General features: G+C 41.6%; 1 protein-coding gene across 2 annotated transcripts in view; it reads left to right on the forward strand.

The window, feature by feature from the left end:
• Positions 1–17,448, forward strand: part of cdh4 (cadherin 4, type 1, R-cadherin (retinal)) — a 204,914-nt gene that overhangs the window by 117,961 nt on the left and 69,505 nt on the right. For both annotated transcript variants that reach the window (XM_086086866.1, XM_086086867.1), the window contains exon 3: positions 13,640–13,866. In XM_086086866.1, coding sequence (XP_085942992.1) covers positions 13,640–13,866 — 227 coding nt within the window. The remainder of the gene's footprint in view (positions 1–13,639; positions 13,867–17,448) is intronic.

Below are 17,448 nucleotides of genomic sequence, written 5' to 3' on the forward strand. Positions count from 1 at the left end.
ATTAAATTGCTCTCTCATGCATCTTATTTCAAAATATTTTATGTTATGTCATTTTTATACCCAGCTGTGCTGTATGTTATACAAGGTAAAATGTCCCAAATATTGTGGCAGGTCTGGAATGATCTTCTGAGGTTCTATCTTCCTTATCATAAATGTTGATGGATATTGTACATCTTTATTGAGGCTGTGCACTATAAAACATTTTATTAATGTTTATTATTAACTAAAAAAGTGTCATTTGGAGAAAATATTGTACCTTACTTCCTCAGCTAGATAAAATTCTTAAAATCCTACGATTATTTTTGAATAAGTAGAGACCCTGTAAACCCCAGCCTTTAAATGAACATTTCATTACCTACATGACCACACATCTACAAAACAGTATTGCGGTAGCCAATGAGTTAGCAAGCTCGGTGCCCCTGCTTTGCACCTCATGCTCCAGTTTGCTGGGCTTTCCTCACTGAGTTACTTAGCAATTGTGAGCTGAATATTGCTGACAAAGCCAAAACGCTGTGCTCTTCAGGCTCAGGAATGGCTGGATCAATGCTGTGCCATCGCCATGGCCCCAAGGTGGTAAGGCTACCATCATCCTTCATACTGCACTGGGTGTCCTCATCTGCCTCTCTGTCATCACTCTTGCCAACAGCAAGACTAAGATTTATGCACAGCAGACAGCTCAAGTCGAAGCATATGTTATGGGTTTGCAAACTAGCGTATGACACAAGTAGGGCTGTTGGCTGGCTAAAACAGACTAAGCATCAGAAACGTCCACAGTTTGCACACTTACAAAATGATACTGGCACCGATATGAGGCCCAGCTGTGAGTTGGCAGCCAAATATAAGTGCAATTAGCTTGCCGTTGTAAATACAGATCTCTCTGTGTTGAAACATAGTCCCGCCTGCAGACTTTAATCCATTAGCTCTGCAACCATGAGCTATGGCCGTTTGGCATATTCCAACAAGTGTTTTGACAGTAACGACACAGTACAGTGTGTCAATTGCTATTTTATGATGAATGAAGTTGTCATTAGCACACAGTTGTTGACTGCACATTAGTCACTGATCTGTATATATGACTGGATAGCTAGTAGCCCATACACACCCGTGCAAGCTGTTGAAACCACAAGGCGGCCATTTTACCCCCATATCTCAAGCAGTACTGTATATACTATACGTATGCGTACAAATTCGACCAGGGGTAAGTAACCCTGGTCCTCGAGAGCCACGGTCGACCTGCCTGTCTTCCTTGTCCCCCTCCACCAACACAGCTGATTTGATGAACAGGATCATTTTCGGGCTTCTACAGAGATTGCTGATGAGCTGATAATATGAGGCAGCTGTGTTGGACGAGGGAGACATGGAAAACAGGCGGGACAGCGGATCTCAAGGACCAGGGTTCCCTAACCCTGGATTAGACATATACAGCTCGTAGGCTCTTAGTATAGGGTCAGGGTGTGGGTATGGTATGTGCTGCTTTGAAGACTCCCTTTTTCTTTTATTGCTCAGTTCCTTAGACCCCATCATTAGATTTGGCATCTTTTGTTGAATTAGAGTTATAATTCTTTAATAAAAATTATGTAAGTTTCCTCCTGTAAACATCATTAAGCATATAATGTATACATGTATTTAAGGCAAGTTGTAAAATGTCCTTTATGTTTAACACATTTAAAACATCATTAATCATGCTGTTTCTACTAAGTACTGTCTCAAATGTTCTCCAATTTCGATAATGTAAATGTATAGGATCGCATGCCAAGAAACATTTCTTGGGAGGATTAATCATTGGCGGCCTTGCGGCTTTAAAAGTCTTGGCTTATCAGCTATCAAGTAATATATACAGATTACTAGATGGGACCTGTTTAATATCGGGACAAAACAATGTTATTGGCGAGATCCGCCGTGACACGGTACCCAAGGCTCAAAAACCCAACTGTCCCGGTAAAAACGGAACATCTGGTCACCCTAAACTACCAACGAACGTACTGTTAACAGTATTTTGAAACACAACCTTACACATTCACGGCGTAATTGTATAATTTACACCCGCTTTGCACAGAAATCAGAGAGACAAATCTTACACCATCAGTGACTAGAATTACTCTTTTACATTTCAAAGTAGAAAATGAAATCCCCACATTGGACCTTTCTCAAGTTCCGCAATTCATTCTATCCCCATTCCTACTGTGATAACATGTCGACTTAATCACCTTTTAACTGAAATTCCATGTTTCCTGATCGATTCATGACTGGTGGTCTCCAGTTATTTTATCGCAAGGTCGTGAGTGATGCATTATCAGTTAATGAGAAATAGGGAAATGTCTGGGTTGAAAGATGCAGGGGGGTAGAGGTAAACACACGCGTGCATAGGCACACACGTTAGGAGACACTCTCATTTGACCTTTCCATTGAGCTTTTTTCTGGCCCACGGTGAGTTGTCCGGTAGTGATAAGAATAATGGTTTCGCTGCATTGCCCATAGGAGACCAACCTCCCATTCCCTCTCATAGTTGAGCGGAAAGCTGCTCTCTCCTCTCCTATTGTGCCTCCTTCATCGATAGCAGGCAATGAGGTTCAGCTGTGCACTCTTATGGGAATGGTGTATGCCGGCTTGAAGGATCACAAGCGATCTCTCTGATAACTGTCAAAAGGAAACTCTAAGAAATAAATGGAAGGGCAAGGGCTGGACATCTGTTTACCGTTCATCCAATAATTTCAACCTCACTCCTCCACCTCAAACATAAAACATCAGAAAGACTTAAATAATGTTCCTCATCAAAGATCTTTGGAAATGTTGTTTTGGATAGAAATAGCACTTACAGTCACACTTTGGGCGGCCAAAGGTAGAAAATGGTGCATGTGGAAAATCTTCCATCACTATTGATGTGATTGCTATGGGCCACATAAAACTGGAAAATGTTGAGTTCAAATGTATTTGTCATGTAAGTGATTATTATTTTTTTGTTAGTGACCTCAAATGAAATATCTTTTGAAAGGAAATCAGACTTGTCGCTTAAGAGAGGATTGCACTTTGGAAGGCCCACGTATTCTTCAGACGGAAGTGTGGCTAATCTCAAAGAGGATGGTGATTAATCGGATTACACATCTTTTTTTTCTCAAGTACATGCAAGGTAGCGCGAATTGTCGTTTGAAACTCAATGTAATGCATTTGTTCAAAATGACTTACATTACTCATTAAACAGTATGTTTTTAAGTGAATTTAAAGTCATAATAACTGTTATTTTTCCATTAAAATTACAGAAATTGAATAGTTTGCTCCATCTCATCTCATTTAGTCATTACTGATACTACTCATTCAGTTAATTTTGGTGAATATTTTCCTAAAAAGTGACATATATTACAAAACAGTCACTTTATACATGATTACATAATGACACCCCCCCCCCCCCCCCAAAGAAAAAAATCAACAAACAACAACCGTCTCATGTTGGCTTCACAAAGTAGAACAAGGCGAAGGTGGTTGATGACTGATGACTGAAAGCATTGGGGGAGGGTCATATATCAGTCTGTGTACCTGAACCCTGTAATGGTCTTGATCTCTTCTCAAGGATAAACAGATTAGTCTTGTCCCTCGTCTCAGGAGCTGTGAGACTAACTATCACTTTCCCCAGGGGGTCTGAGGAGAGACTGGATTAGTGTGCAACGGATGAGGACAAAAACATTACAAAAGGGATCTGTGTGCAGTCTAATCGCTGGCTTTTTTTTTTAAAGTCATGATCTGGGCTGGTGAGGTAAACAAGATAAGATGGATGTTTCACATTGTGATTATACTGAAACGCCATCATTGCCACATCACTCAGCTTGTTGTTCTAATACATTAATGCACCTTAGTCACTGAGTACAGCCAGACTTGAATAATTTTTAATTTGATTTTTAGAATGACCTAATTTAGATGTTCCGATACATATTTGATCAAAAGGTGATGCCTCATACTTGAGCACCTCATACTTTAAAATAGTCTGTCGGCATAATAAGATATTTCTGCTCATTCCTCTGTGTATTTTTGTAGTGCTAATTAGAGCAATTGTTGGGAATCAAATAAAGATGTTGAACACAACAGCTAAACAATCACCAGGGATGTATTCAAACACATTATGCTAATAACGCATAGTGGGAGAAGATGGTGAGAAAAGGGTGGAAATCACAGATGAAGGCAGATTCCATAGTGAGGGGTGATGGAAAGTGGAAAAAAATTACCTTGTCTCTGAGGATAACATCTCTTTTTAGAATGACCTCCATAGTATTAAATACTAAGAGCTGATGCAGTCATCAAAACATGATGCACAATCTGTAAGTCTAACTAAATCCCAAAACTTCTCTTTCATTCTAATGGAAGGCATTAATGCCAACGTCAGTTATTATAAAGTTAAAACACTATCTAAAACTAAAAAGTTTGCTCTTCACATTAAACCATTTTTTTTGCGCAGTGTGAATCCTCCAAAAAGTACTTACATGAGAATAATGAGTTTTCATCACAGTAATTATATGGCTCAGTGAAAGGCACTGATATTACCCAGAAGCCCCCTTTGTTCCTTGATCCCAGCCCAAAGTTCATTTGGCCCAAGTGTCCCACCACCTCGCCTTGGGCTGTGTAAAATCATTACATTGTACAAGGAGATAAGAGACATTGTGTAGACACACATTGCCTTGAGGCCGTTTCCTTGCTTCACCTCTTTAAAAAAGATTGCAGTGATAAGCGTCGCTCCTTCTCTGCTTGTGCTAAATCGAATGGTAAGCCTGTAGGGCATGGTCCGTCCATGGAGTGGGATCCAGTTAGGGTGGGGGGGTGTGGGGGACGACAACAACAACAAAAAAAGTATTTTTGTAGTCTGCTATATTTCGAAAGGAATGTTTCTCATTATCATAGAACAGGGGTCGAGGGGATCAATTGTTGACATTTTCAGGCATTGCCTGCTTCCTTGATGCACATTCTGAATTGATCGGGAGGAAGATTACACACCTTTGACATGGGTAGCTGCCAATGTGACACTCGGCCAAAAGGCATGCAAACGAGATTTCAAGCAGAGTATTTGGTCATTAACGTGTGAAACGATTGAGACATTCAATATTTCCATACACTATTTTGGTTATGAATTATTACTATACAGTATTTATACCAGGGATGGGCAAATTTGTCTTGTCTTCCCGCTGTTAATGGATGCCCACATTTTCGGTTAGTTCCCACATTTTCAGCGAATGTGTTATGAGGCAAAGTCTCGAATAAATAAACGGATTGAGCACCGATGGAAGCAAGTTTACGTCCATCGATCTCGATCAGTAACGACAGTCCTGCTCAGTCCGTGTATTTTTTTAGGCTTTGCGTTGTAAAGCACTCGCCGGAGATGCATAAGTACTCACCAAAAGTTGGGCAGAGTATATACACTGTATATAGAAAAATAAGAAGATTTTTCTGAGCACTGTACTATTTGGCCCAATATCAACGAACGGGTCTGTTTTAAAATATTTTCATACATAAGGCGCTCCGGGTTATAAGGCACATTATTTTTTGTGAAGCATTGTATGTTAGATACTGTAGCTTAATCTAATTGCACCGTATGTTTATTTGATAGATTTAGCGCTATTATGCTTGGTTGCATTGGGTAGCGTCGTGCTTTTGTTCGCCATGCAACTACACAAGGTTTGCTTCGAGCGGAGGAGGGGATGCTCCGACAGACCAAAAAAAAAAAAGTTTGAACATCCCTAGTCAATCTGGTGACAGGTGATTGTGTTTTTAGATTGGCTAATGCTAAATACTATCTTGGTTGACAGTTCAACAGCTTTGAACAAGTCATGCACTAACCTTTTTTGCTTTCTATTGAAAGCTGACAATATCATTTACCTTGCGCCTGTTCGGTCCCTCATTGTAACATTAGAAATATGCTGCCAGATAAACTCCGCTTTCCTTGGGTCTCATGGGTGACGGCAGCATTAAGCTAGTAGGATTACATTTCTTAAACACAGAAACAGGAAGTACCTGTAGTTCTCATTCCAGTATAACAAAAACATAAACACCTGGTAGTGAATCGATACGCATGAGAATGAAAACGTGAACATAATAGAAAGGAATTTGAATTAAAGACGACAAGCTGACATCCATCCATGCATAAGGCGCTCTGGATCGATTTTTGATCAAATTGAAGGATTTTAAGTGCGCCGACTGGTTCAAAAATACGGTATGTCAGGACAGACATTGACAAAGTACTTCATCTGACCTGCTCATGCATTATCTAGACAAATATTTAATTTTGATCATGTTTAACTATACAAGATCCATAAAGACGAAACCCAAACCCACAAATAAACAGCACACAATGAGAATGAAATTTTGTATCGTCACGTGCGGGCTGTCTGTCATCTGCAAAAATCTTGATATGTGTACCCCGCAAGACAAGAGGAGAAAAACTATCAATCACTGACGCCTACAACTTCAGTCTGATCCAGTCCTTTAATTGCATCCGCTCTGCTTTTCTCCCACTCTGCCACTTTATCTGGCCCTTTCTCCTTTTTTCATTCCTCAAGCCTCCTCATGAATGCACACATGAGAAGAGGCTAATGCAGAGATAAATGGCAGGGCCAGGGCTGGCCAAATCCTGGAATAAGCTACTCAAAGCGGCCAATGGAGTTTCATTCCCACAGAGGCGACGTAACCCAAATTTGTACTTAAGTAAAGCCAAAATGAAAAGTTGATACTGGTATGGGAAAACACTTGTCAATAAATATAAAATGGTCAAATGGAAAATGTTAAGTACGCTGGTAACAGTGGGCCTTCTTGTGCCGTGTGACAACGTATAGTTATGCCGCTACGCAGCTAGCTCATTGCGCGTCGTTCTTACCTTTGAAACATTTGATGTGGGTGCCATTATAAACCGAGGAGCAGAAAAAAAATCTGAATCTAACACTATAAAAATCAGCTCGTTGTGTACGTGGCCCACACAACATTATGTGGTTTCACGCAGTATAAAGACCTTGACATCCTGGCAGGCGTGTAGGCACCTACGCCTTCACTATGGAGGGCAGGAGCGTATTCTTTCACAGATGTTCTACCTGCAGGAGGGAGGCGATTGATGGAAAACAAAGGAGGCATTGGAGTGGATGCCATGTGTGTGTGGGCTGACGTTGGCCGCATAGACACGACAAGTGAAGTGTCAACGTGCCAAAGGTCTTATTCAATCATGTACATGAACAGCACCTAATAACAAGCAGTTGAAAAAGAGAAATATGTGCTGATGGTAGCTGACACAATTCTTTCACTTACATATTACATACCCATACTCATCAATGCATTACTATATGCAAACAGTGTGCCACAAATTCTTGCCGCTTCGGCTTACGCGCGTTTCCCGGACGTGCTACCACCAACCATGTCACACATACACACACTAATAAAGTCTCTAAAGTTGAAACGTCCTTTTTTTTGTTTGAATCGTAAAGCTCAGTGATAGAACAATTATTTTGAAACTGCATCATTAGCAGTCAATGGCTATGGGTGAGTTAAAAACAGCATATTAACTTATTGAGCTTAACATTGGGAGCAGGATTGTATAAATTGACATTTGATTGGTGGAGAAGCACTCCAGAGATCCAAAACTGGCAAATAAAAAGTGGGATTTTCATATTTCTCCTCTGCACTCTGTAGTGTGGTATCAAGTCAAGTTTGTTTATATAGCCCTTAATCACAACAGATCCTGAAAGGGCATCACACATCCACATATTAACAACCCCTGACCTTAACCCCAAAGGAGTGCAAGGAGGGCCGCAGATGGGGAAACCCCCCTTCCAGGATGACCAGGCTGCAATGGATACCGAGTATGTTACACAAAATGATGCTATACAATGTTAAATAAAATAGTGTGAGAGTCCATTTAATACCAAAAGTGAAGGGAAAAAAACACCCTGGGTTATGTCATTGGACAATGTCCGGCAAAGGATCCTGGAGATTAAAGTTTTAACTAAAAATGGAAACCTTTTCCTAGAACAGGGGTGGCAAAACTAGGTACTTGAGGGCCAAAGTCCTGCAGGTTTTAGAGGTTTCAGTTCTCCAACACAGCTGATTCCAATGAACAAGATTGTTATCAGGCTTATGCAGAACTTGCTGATGAGCTGATCATATGAATCAGGTGTGTTGAAGAAGAGAAACATCCAAAACCGCAGGACTCCGGCCCTCGAGGACTGAGTTTGCCCACCCCTGCCCTAGGTTGATGTGTCTGTGTGCACGTCAACCACATACTGTATGTACATTCCAAATTGTTTTCGAAAAAGTGAATATGAGGCTTAGTAAAGAAGAAGGGGGACCGGAGGGTGTGTTTCAACTATAGAGGGATCACACTCCTCAGATTCCCTGGTAAGGTCTATTCAGGGGCGCTGGAGAGGAGGGTCCATTGGGAAGTTGAATCTCGGATTCAGGAGGAGCATTATGGTTTTCGTCCCGGCCGTGGAACAGTGGACCAGCTCTACACCCGTGGCAGGGTCCTCGAGGGTGAATGGGAGTTCGCCCAATCAGTCTACATGCGTTCGACCGTGTCCCTCAGGGAGTCCTGTGGGGTACGAGACCCTTGATACAGGCTGTTCGGTCCCTGTACGACTGGTGTCAGAGTTTGGTCCGCATTGCCGGCAATAAGTCAGATTTGTTTCCAGTGAGGGTTGGACTCCCTCAGGGCTGCCCTTTATCACAGATTATGTTCATAACTTTTATGGACAGAATTTCTAGGCGCAGCCGAGGCGTTGAGGGGGTCCAGTTTGGTGGACTCAGCATTGCATCTCTGCTTTCTGCAGATGATGTGGTGCTGTTGGCTTCATCAAGATGTGATCTCCAACTCCCGCGGTTTGCAGCCGAGTGTGAAACGGTTGGGATGAAGATCAGCACCTCCAAATCCAAGACCATGGGCCTCAGTCGGAAATGGGTGGCGTGCCCTCCCGCCCCAAGTGGATGTGTTTAAGTATCTTGGGGTCTTGTTCACGAGTGAGGGAAGGATGGAGCGGAAAATAGACAGGTGGATTGGTGCTGTATCGATCCGTTGTGGTGAAAAAAGGAGCTGAGCCAAAAGGCGGAGCTCTCAATTTTGCGGTTGCTTTACGTTCCTACCTTCACCTATGGTCAGGAGCTGTGGGTCGTGACCGAAAAAAGACGATCCCGGATACAAGCGGCCGAAATGAGTTTCCTCCGCAGAGTGTCCGGGCTCTCCCTCAGAGATAGGGTGAGAAGCTCGGTCATCCGGGAGGGACTCTGAGTAGAGCCGCTGCTCCTCCACGTTGAGAGGAGCCAGTTGAGGTGGTTTGGGCATCTGGTTCGGATGCCTCCTGGACGCCTCCCTGTAGAGATGTTCCGGGCATGTCCCACCGGCAGGAGGCCCCGGGGACGACCCAGAACACGCTTGCCTGGGAGCGCCTTGGGATACCGCTCGAGGAGCTGGTTGAAGTGGCTGGGGAGAGGGAAGTCTGGGCTTCCCTGCTAAAGCTGCTGTCCCCGCGACCCGACCTTGGATAAGCGGTAGAAGATGGAGGCTTGGTAAAGCACTTTGGGCAACAAATGTTGTCGATAAAGCTCTATATAACTGTACTCCATTTACCATTATGATAAAGTTGGATTTTTTTTGGACTATGACAAGTAACCCATTTGAATGGATTCGGGATTTGGTGGTTAAATGGTAAGGCTCTAATATATCTAACAACTTTTGTAGTTAGTAGCCACGCTTGTAGCCAAGCTATGTATGCTATCCAAACACCTTTGCCCTTAAGTTATTAACCACTTAATTAGAATTTTAAAACCATCCTGGTTGTGTCTCCTTTGGCATAGGTCATAAATCAATACCTCTCCGAGGGTGAGTGTATGAAAGTGAACTCTTCACCTTCCTTTCATTAGCATAATTGGCATCCAAATTCAATACAGTTTGTGTGCAGTTCAGGTGAAGAATAAAGAGGATCAGTACAAGTTCAAATTGCTTATGTGTATAGAGTCTAGCGTGTCATATTTTGGTAACCATATTTAGCTGCAGGAGAGGCCGTTTGCTTTCATGCAGTGTGCACTAAAAACTGCAGCTATGATAATATGCATATTTTTTTTATTAAGATGAACTTTTGACTACAGCTTTTGTTGTAGATCTTTTTTTATTATCCAATTATAACGGATAAAATTGAGTGACAAAGCCTTTTGACCTTGGCTTCTTTCGTTATTTATTTTGCAATCAGTCGTTTTGTTGTAGTCACTGTCATTGTCACATTTTCCAGTGCTAGATGATCCATTAGAGACTTCAGTCTGAGTTTGAAGGAATTTGGTGAGAGGAAAAGAAGGCTAAGATTGACAGCAACGGTGGAAGGTCACTGCAGATAATTTGCAAGCAGGAAGAGACAAAGTGCAAACGCATGACTTGATGGAGTTATAGTAGATTGTTGGCCATCATACTGTAGCAGCACAGCTACTCAGTCTAAGCCCCCTCCACAATGTGCTAGCCGCTCTGTTGGGCATCATTTTTTTCTGCTGCATGTGTCTAGATCTGAGTAACCAAGCGGAATGACAACACCCTCAGCAGCCTGTCAGCCAATGTTGTGGATGGTAGGACACATCAACACGAAAAGAAACGCACAAACATGTTTACAAAATGTCTCACGACGGTATGCAACATCCTAATGCACAGATACCGTTTTATAGTAAATTGCTTGTGCAGAAGGGATGTTTCTGAACCAAAAGTGCCGTACACATTAAAAATGGTTTCTATGCTCTGCTGGTTATATTGTTCCTAAAATAATTGTCAGGCAGTTTCTTAAACTTGAGGTATTTATTTTTTGCCCTCCTCTGGAAGTATCAGATCCGAGTTGTATTTCTACTGCAGATTATTTCATTAACCCGTTATTATTTCTAATATCTAGGAATCATGCTGCTAGAAAAGTGTACTAAACATTTCATATGTCGTGAAACTTAAGAATACTGTATAGAATTCTCATGAGAATGAAAAACATACGTACACATTGCAGGCAAGCTCATAGAACTGCAAACAAAAGACATAAACAAAACCTTTTATCAACGAATAGATGAATATCTATTATTGTAATAATAATTGCCCCCCCCCCCCCAACCAGCCCTACTTATTCATAGCAAATTAGAACAGACTATTCATATTGTCCTTGGGGCTAACTAGTAACCGTTGGCACCTTTTTGGGCTAGAAAATTCAGAATCAAAAAATAAAAAGGCATCTGTTTTAGCGGTATTTCATTTTAAACCCTCCCTCCTCTGAGAAGGACAAAGAAAAACGTAATTAGAGGCAATTAACTTCAAAGAATCGGCTAGTTTACTCAACTCTGCAAGCAGCCAATCACATTGTGCCCTGCTTAGCCGTCACCTAAAAGAAAGAAAATAAGAACTCCTTACCGGTGACAGACAGTATTATCAGTTATTCAAACCTTGACTTTTTCAAACCATGGAAAACAGTAATCAGCCCATGTCTGCTGACAATTCTAAACATAGTAAGCATAGTTGCAGTCTACGCCCAACACATATTGTCAAACAGCGTCTCCATCAGAATCCGCATGTCTCCCTCTGTCCCAAAAACCATGAATAGCAAACCATTTCTTCATATTTCTGCACAAGGCTAAGGCACACAACCTCGTCTCCAAAATTAGATTGTTTATTCCTTCTCTAATAAAAAATAATAACCTTAATAAGAATACTGCTGCATGTTTCATAAACCAAATCTGAGTTTGTGTGCCAACTGGTACACAACACATAATACACACGAGTGATTTTAAACAGATCCTTCCAGTGTTTGCCGGCGTTATTGAAGAATTAAGACTAAATGAAGGCTCTGCTGCGGCTCAACTTCTTCAACTCAATGTACTCTGAACAAACTCCTACGCGCAGAACCACACGCACACAGGAACATAAACACACGTGGGTAAGTGGCACGTGTCACTGCACCAGCTGCGCCACAAGAGACCTGTCTGGGTGACAACAATTAGCCTGCTCAGTTCAAGTAAATTGAAGCCATTTACATAATGCATGCCTGCCATCACAATTAATCTGTGGCCAATTTTAAGCAGGTCTTTGTTTTCTTGTCACAACCTGTTGTTAAATCACCTTACGCTTTTGTATGCGGCATAAAGCCAAGTGATAGTTTTGCACAAAGGCTTTCACTCCCAGAAGGACATTGTTCAATAGGTTGCTTGATAAAAATATGGATGGCATTTGCCAACAAAGACAGATGCACTCATTGTCGAAGCCGTGTTTACCTCCATTTCATTCCGTGCGCAATTACTCAGATGGTGAACACAAGCAGCGTCATTTGTTTAATGCTAAGCTGAAACGGCGGAGAGGTTTCGGCTTTATTAGCCTGTTGTTTGGAAGCTACTTTTGACATTAAGCTAAGCAATAAATTAAATAGATGGCTTGATAAAAATAAAAATAAAAATAAGATGGCTGTGTATAATTCTTCAGACTGGATTTTTGAAAAATCGCTCTGCCGTTGCTCAGAACAGTAGCTCTATTGCCTGGGTGATTTATGAAATCAATTTGTCTTTTTATCAGCAGCCAGAGTTTGAGATATGATCACAGCACATGCGTTTAAACTTTGTGGTGGTGTGTCTTAACGAGGCAGACATGCTGAAAACCACCCATCATTTATTCTCGGCACGCATGCCATTGCGCCATGCTGTGTACATGGGATGATGATGTATTGAGCATTGATCAAATTTGGCAGTAGGATGAAACTGTTGTGTGTGTCTGATGCTGTCAGTTTGTTCTGTGTTTGGGGTTTTCTAATGGCATATTCATGTCAGCTGTCACTAGAATATCTGCATACAAGCGCCCATCATCTCCGATGCATCTGTATGTTTGCAATATTTACGAAACATTTACTCATGCACTATATGGACGGGATGGGGAATGACGTAATGGATGAGGGCTAAGACTAGATCCCTTAGTCCCAATGAAGTCTTATTTCTTGATTTTAACAAGACATTTTGGACACTTCTGCGCTTGCACCATGGAACTGTTTGGGGAAGGCCTTTTCTGTTCTAGCATGACTGCGCCCCAGTCTATAACGGCATGCTTGGATGAGTTTGGTGTGAACAAACTTACGCAGAGGTGGAAAGCCTGGGGGAAGTAAATGTAATTATTAAGACCAACCGCTTTTGCATTCTTAATCTGACACTGTAGGAATCCCTGACAAAGTCTATGTGAAGTGTTAAGATGAATGCTGATACACACCAAAAACACCATCCCATGTGCCTGAAACCCACATGATAGCATTGCGGTTGGCAGTAAATCCTCGGCTGCATTCAGCCCACTCGGTCTAATATCCTTTGGACCTACTCTTCAAGCTTTCCCTGGAGAAGCTGAGAGAAATTCTGTTTTGATATTGCTATCCGTCTAGTTTGGAAAGAAGAATGATACAAAAGAGAATTAGGCTCCCCTGTGTATCTGGTTCAGAAAAAGATAAGCAGTTCATTTTGCCAGAAATGTCAAAAGTGAGGAATCAGAAGTGACAGCAAAAGGGATGAGATATTTCAAGATATGTTTTGATGGGTGCAGGTTAATCTTAAAATGTGTCAAGGATTTGCCAAACCCTCGTGAAGTAAATCTCACTTTGATGTTCTCTAATTCTGTAACCTCTTTCTCTCTGTTTTTCCGCAGTGAAGTTTGAAGACTGCCAGCACAGCAGAGAGGTGGGCTTTGTTAGTAGCGACCCCAAGTTCAGCGTGAGGGCTGATGGTGCTGTGTATGCCGAGCAGGAGTTTGCAAACCTTTCGGAACCCGTCCAATTCATGGTGACTGCCCGAGAGCTCTTTGATCCACACATCTGGGAGACCACAGTTAAGCTAGCACCAGCTGGACATCCCCACCCTTTACCCCTGACAAAGGTACCCAAGTATTGTTTAGTTGCTTCCGCATCCTTCACGGACAAGAAATCCCATTTGCTAACCCAACATCTCAATTTAAACAAGTAGAAGCTCATCAATTGACATGCACTCGATATTTAAATATAAGAATGTTGTATTGATACTTCAGTCAGGCGAGTTTCCTAAACCCCTGAAAATAGCTGCCGTCAAGTCACTTCTGGAAAAGAAAACACTGGCTGCTTCTTTGTTTGCAATTTATACACCCATCTCAAACCTCTTCTCCTCTTAACCAAGATTGTTGAGAAAGTGTTTTTGCTTTTTTTAATTAACTCAGCAACTTTTTGAACTCAAATGGACTGATGAATTTCAATAAGGTTTCCGACCTCATCACAGTACATAAACAGCTCTTATTATAATACTGTACAAATTTTATAAAACTGAACACTGATACAGAAAAGTTGTTGGTGCTCGTCTTATTAAAGCTCAGTGTAGTGTTTTATACAGCTAATTATACTCTTGGGCTGGAAATTTGGTTAGGATTAAATGGAACAGTTTTAAGATGGTGCAGGTCCTGCTTGGAGGAAAGGACTTATTTTATGACGATTAAAAGTTTTAGATCTAATCGAATACCCATGATATGTGGGGTCCCTCAAGGGTCAATCTTTGCACCCCTCTTGTTCAGTCTGTATGTTACCCTTGGGTCAAATTTTGAACATGTTCAAAATTGATTTGCGACAAGAAAAACTGATTGTGATCATTAAAACTGGTGAACGTCTTTGCAACCTTTTGCAACCTTGAACGAACCCTGACGAAAAAACATTTGCTAAGTACACAAACCACAAGCTTTTGCCACTCAATGACATACGGGCTTCAAGCATGCCTAGCATTTATCCAGTGAAAGTGCTAACAAATGAACTGCTTAACTCCCCAGCCATTTTCACTGAAGCAACCCCCTCCGCTCCTGGCTGTTTTACTGGATTTTGACAGATTTTGCAAGGCCCACAGATTATTGTGTTTTATTCCTATAAAAACATGGAACCTACCAAAAGAAAGATTAGAGTCAGGGGGAAAAAAATATTTGTATCTGTTTCCGTTTTGCAGCAATTAGCATTAGAATATAGCTAAATTTCATCATTATTCACAAACCTGTTGAAAACACTGGGGAAAAGAGCTTGTTGCAACATGCCCTGGTTGATCTCTTATACTCTGCTGCCACCTGCTGGCCGTTTTTGTAATAACTACCATTGCTTTAAGCGTCCTCTTCAGGTAAGAGGCTGCATCAAAGCCTCGATCTGTATGCTCTGCATAAAAAAAAACACACAAAAAAACATATAAATACGCTTTTGGAACCATGGCAATATTTAAAATAGAAAATTGTTCTACGTTTTTGGGAGCAAATGAGTTAAGGAGCATAATTTACCCAAGTTTGTCAACTTGTTATGAATGTCCAGGCTTACCCGAATGTGGAGTCTCAGTCTGAACACAAGGGGCACAATGGAAAAAAAAAAGTAGATAAGAGATGTAGATACAATAAGAGACAATATATAAAAAAGAAAGTAACATAGTATGGCAACTGGCCATACAAGTAGGTAGATGGATGTGTGCTGAGCTGTAAATAATGCACTGTAAATAATACTAATAATAATAATAATAACAATAAAAGATATACAAGACGGCTTCTTGCGAATCCTAACCATTCAGAACAGGTAGCGCAGCCAGTAATAGCAGGCCCAAACCAACCGAATTGCGATAACTCTTAGCGTGGGATCACTTGGCTTGCGTGTCAATAAAAAGCTAGCAAAGCTAGCTAATGTGAATTGCAGCACGCATTTCAAAGTCGGCGCATCGTCACACCAGGGTGACAAATTGGAGGAAAATAAACTCCAAGATTTCCTCAGTTTATTGTGAAAATCTGGCAATTTTAGAGAACACACTGTATTTAGCACGTTACTTGCTGCTATTTTTGCTAACACGGAAACATTACAGAATACCAGCTCAAAAAAAGGCTAAAAGACGACAGGCTAGCGAGTTCATTTTGTTAAGTGCAGCGAGACATGATGCCAATTACATGCTAGATTTATCTCTCATCAGAGCTTTCTTGTGTTGCTATCTCGAGAGTGTATTCATTTTCTTTTAATAACACTTGCTCACCTGTTTTAGTAAAAGAAAATAGATCACCTGGAATGCTAATTTTCCAGTGTTTAATGCAGCATCTTTGGCCTATGAGTCTTTCTGCGGTGTTTATGCACTAACGCTATCACACTCCACACAGGTAGGGCCTCTCAATGAGTGCTCTCCAACCCATACTGATTTCATGGCACGGTGGCTCGCTTTCTCCACCAGCTTAGAGCCTATTAGTTATGCACCAGCGGATCTGAAATCCACTGGTTCCCGGAACAGGTTTTAGTGCTTATTTGATTTGCATTTTTACCACACTCTGTTCAAGATAGTCTCACCTGTTCACGTTAGATTACAAATGGAGCTGGCAGGTGGGAAAAGCATTGAACCTTTTGGTTCATAGGTCACGGAGTCGCGGGGAGTCAGCAGCGCTAAACATTTGCACTTTTGATCTATATATTTTCATGTCTGAATTTGAGGCTAGGAAATGTGTAACAACTGCACTAGAAAGCTCAATTGGCGTAGGCTGTTGGAAATCCATGTGATTTTAAAATACGACTACTGGATTTAACATTCCTTTTATTCAATACAGCTACTTTTATACGCACATCTTTTGGGGGCATGTTCTCACAGAGGACGTGTATTGTGATCTCTTTCTTTATCACACAAGTACAGGGGGAAATTGCACTACAAAGCTGAAGACAAAAATATAGGTACATATATCAAAAGTCCTAGATCAAATATTGCACTGTGCGCAGAGTGAGCAAGGAGCTCATGTGGTATTGTCCTCCTTGTTTGTCAGACTGAAAACTTCCAGATGTCAGCTCCACAGCTTGAGGGTCTTCAGGCCTGTAGAATGTCCCACACAATGTGCAGCATACCCGGGAGCAGAGAGCTGCCAGCTGGCCCTGCTCGCCTCTGGCTTTTTGAAGCCCTTCATGCACAAGGGGCACACGAACTGGCTCTATAGCACGTGCGCACAATCGCACACGCACACACTCAAATGTGCATATGTGCCAATATGCCTACACTCTTTGGTGTGTACAAGTGGACAAAAACACTTGCAGATGCAATTATGCGTATATGCACTTGACTGGAGACTCAAGTTGTGAACACAAGCATTTTGGCTGAGCAAGCCCTAATGTCCACCTCACTTGCTGGAATCTCATGGGGAGAATCAACAGCCTAAGTTCCGCCTCATATTCACATGCAGACTATTATCTCTTCATGTTTCCATATTTTTGACTGAGCAAAATCAATGCAAAAAAAATATCCAGAAGCAAATGCAGTTCCAAAAAATAGTATTTTCATTAATTCTAGGGATGGGTACCTTTCACGTTTGACCCGGTACTGTTCCAATTCTCGGTACCTGGGGATCGATACCAGTACTCAACGGTAACAATTTTCGGTACTTTTGTATTTTCTCCCTCCCTCCCTCTCCCTCCTTCATTGTTTGCTCAGGTGGCCTATCGCCGAGCTACGTCA

Source organism: Leptonotus elevatus, chromosome 10 (assembly GCF_054856555.1).
Source record: "Leptonotus elevatus isolate MCC_2025b chromosome 10, RoL_Lele_1.0, whole genome shotgun sequence".
NCBI lineage: Eukaryota > Metazoa > Chordata > Actinopteri > Syngnathiformes > Syngnathidae > Leptonotus > Leptonotus elevatus.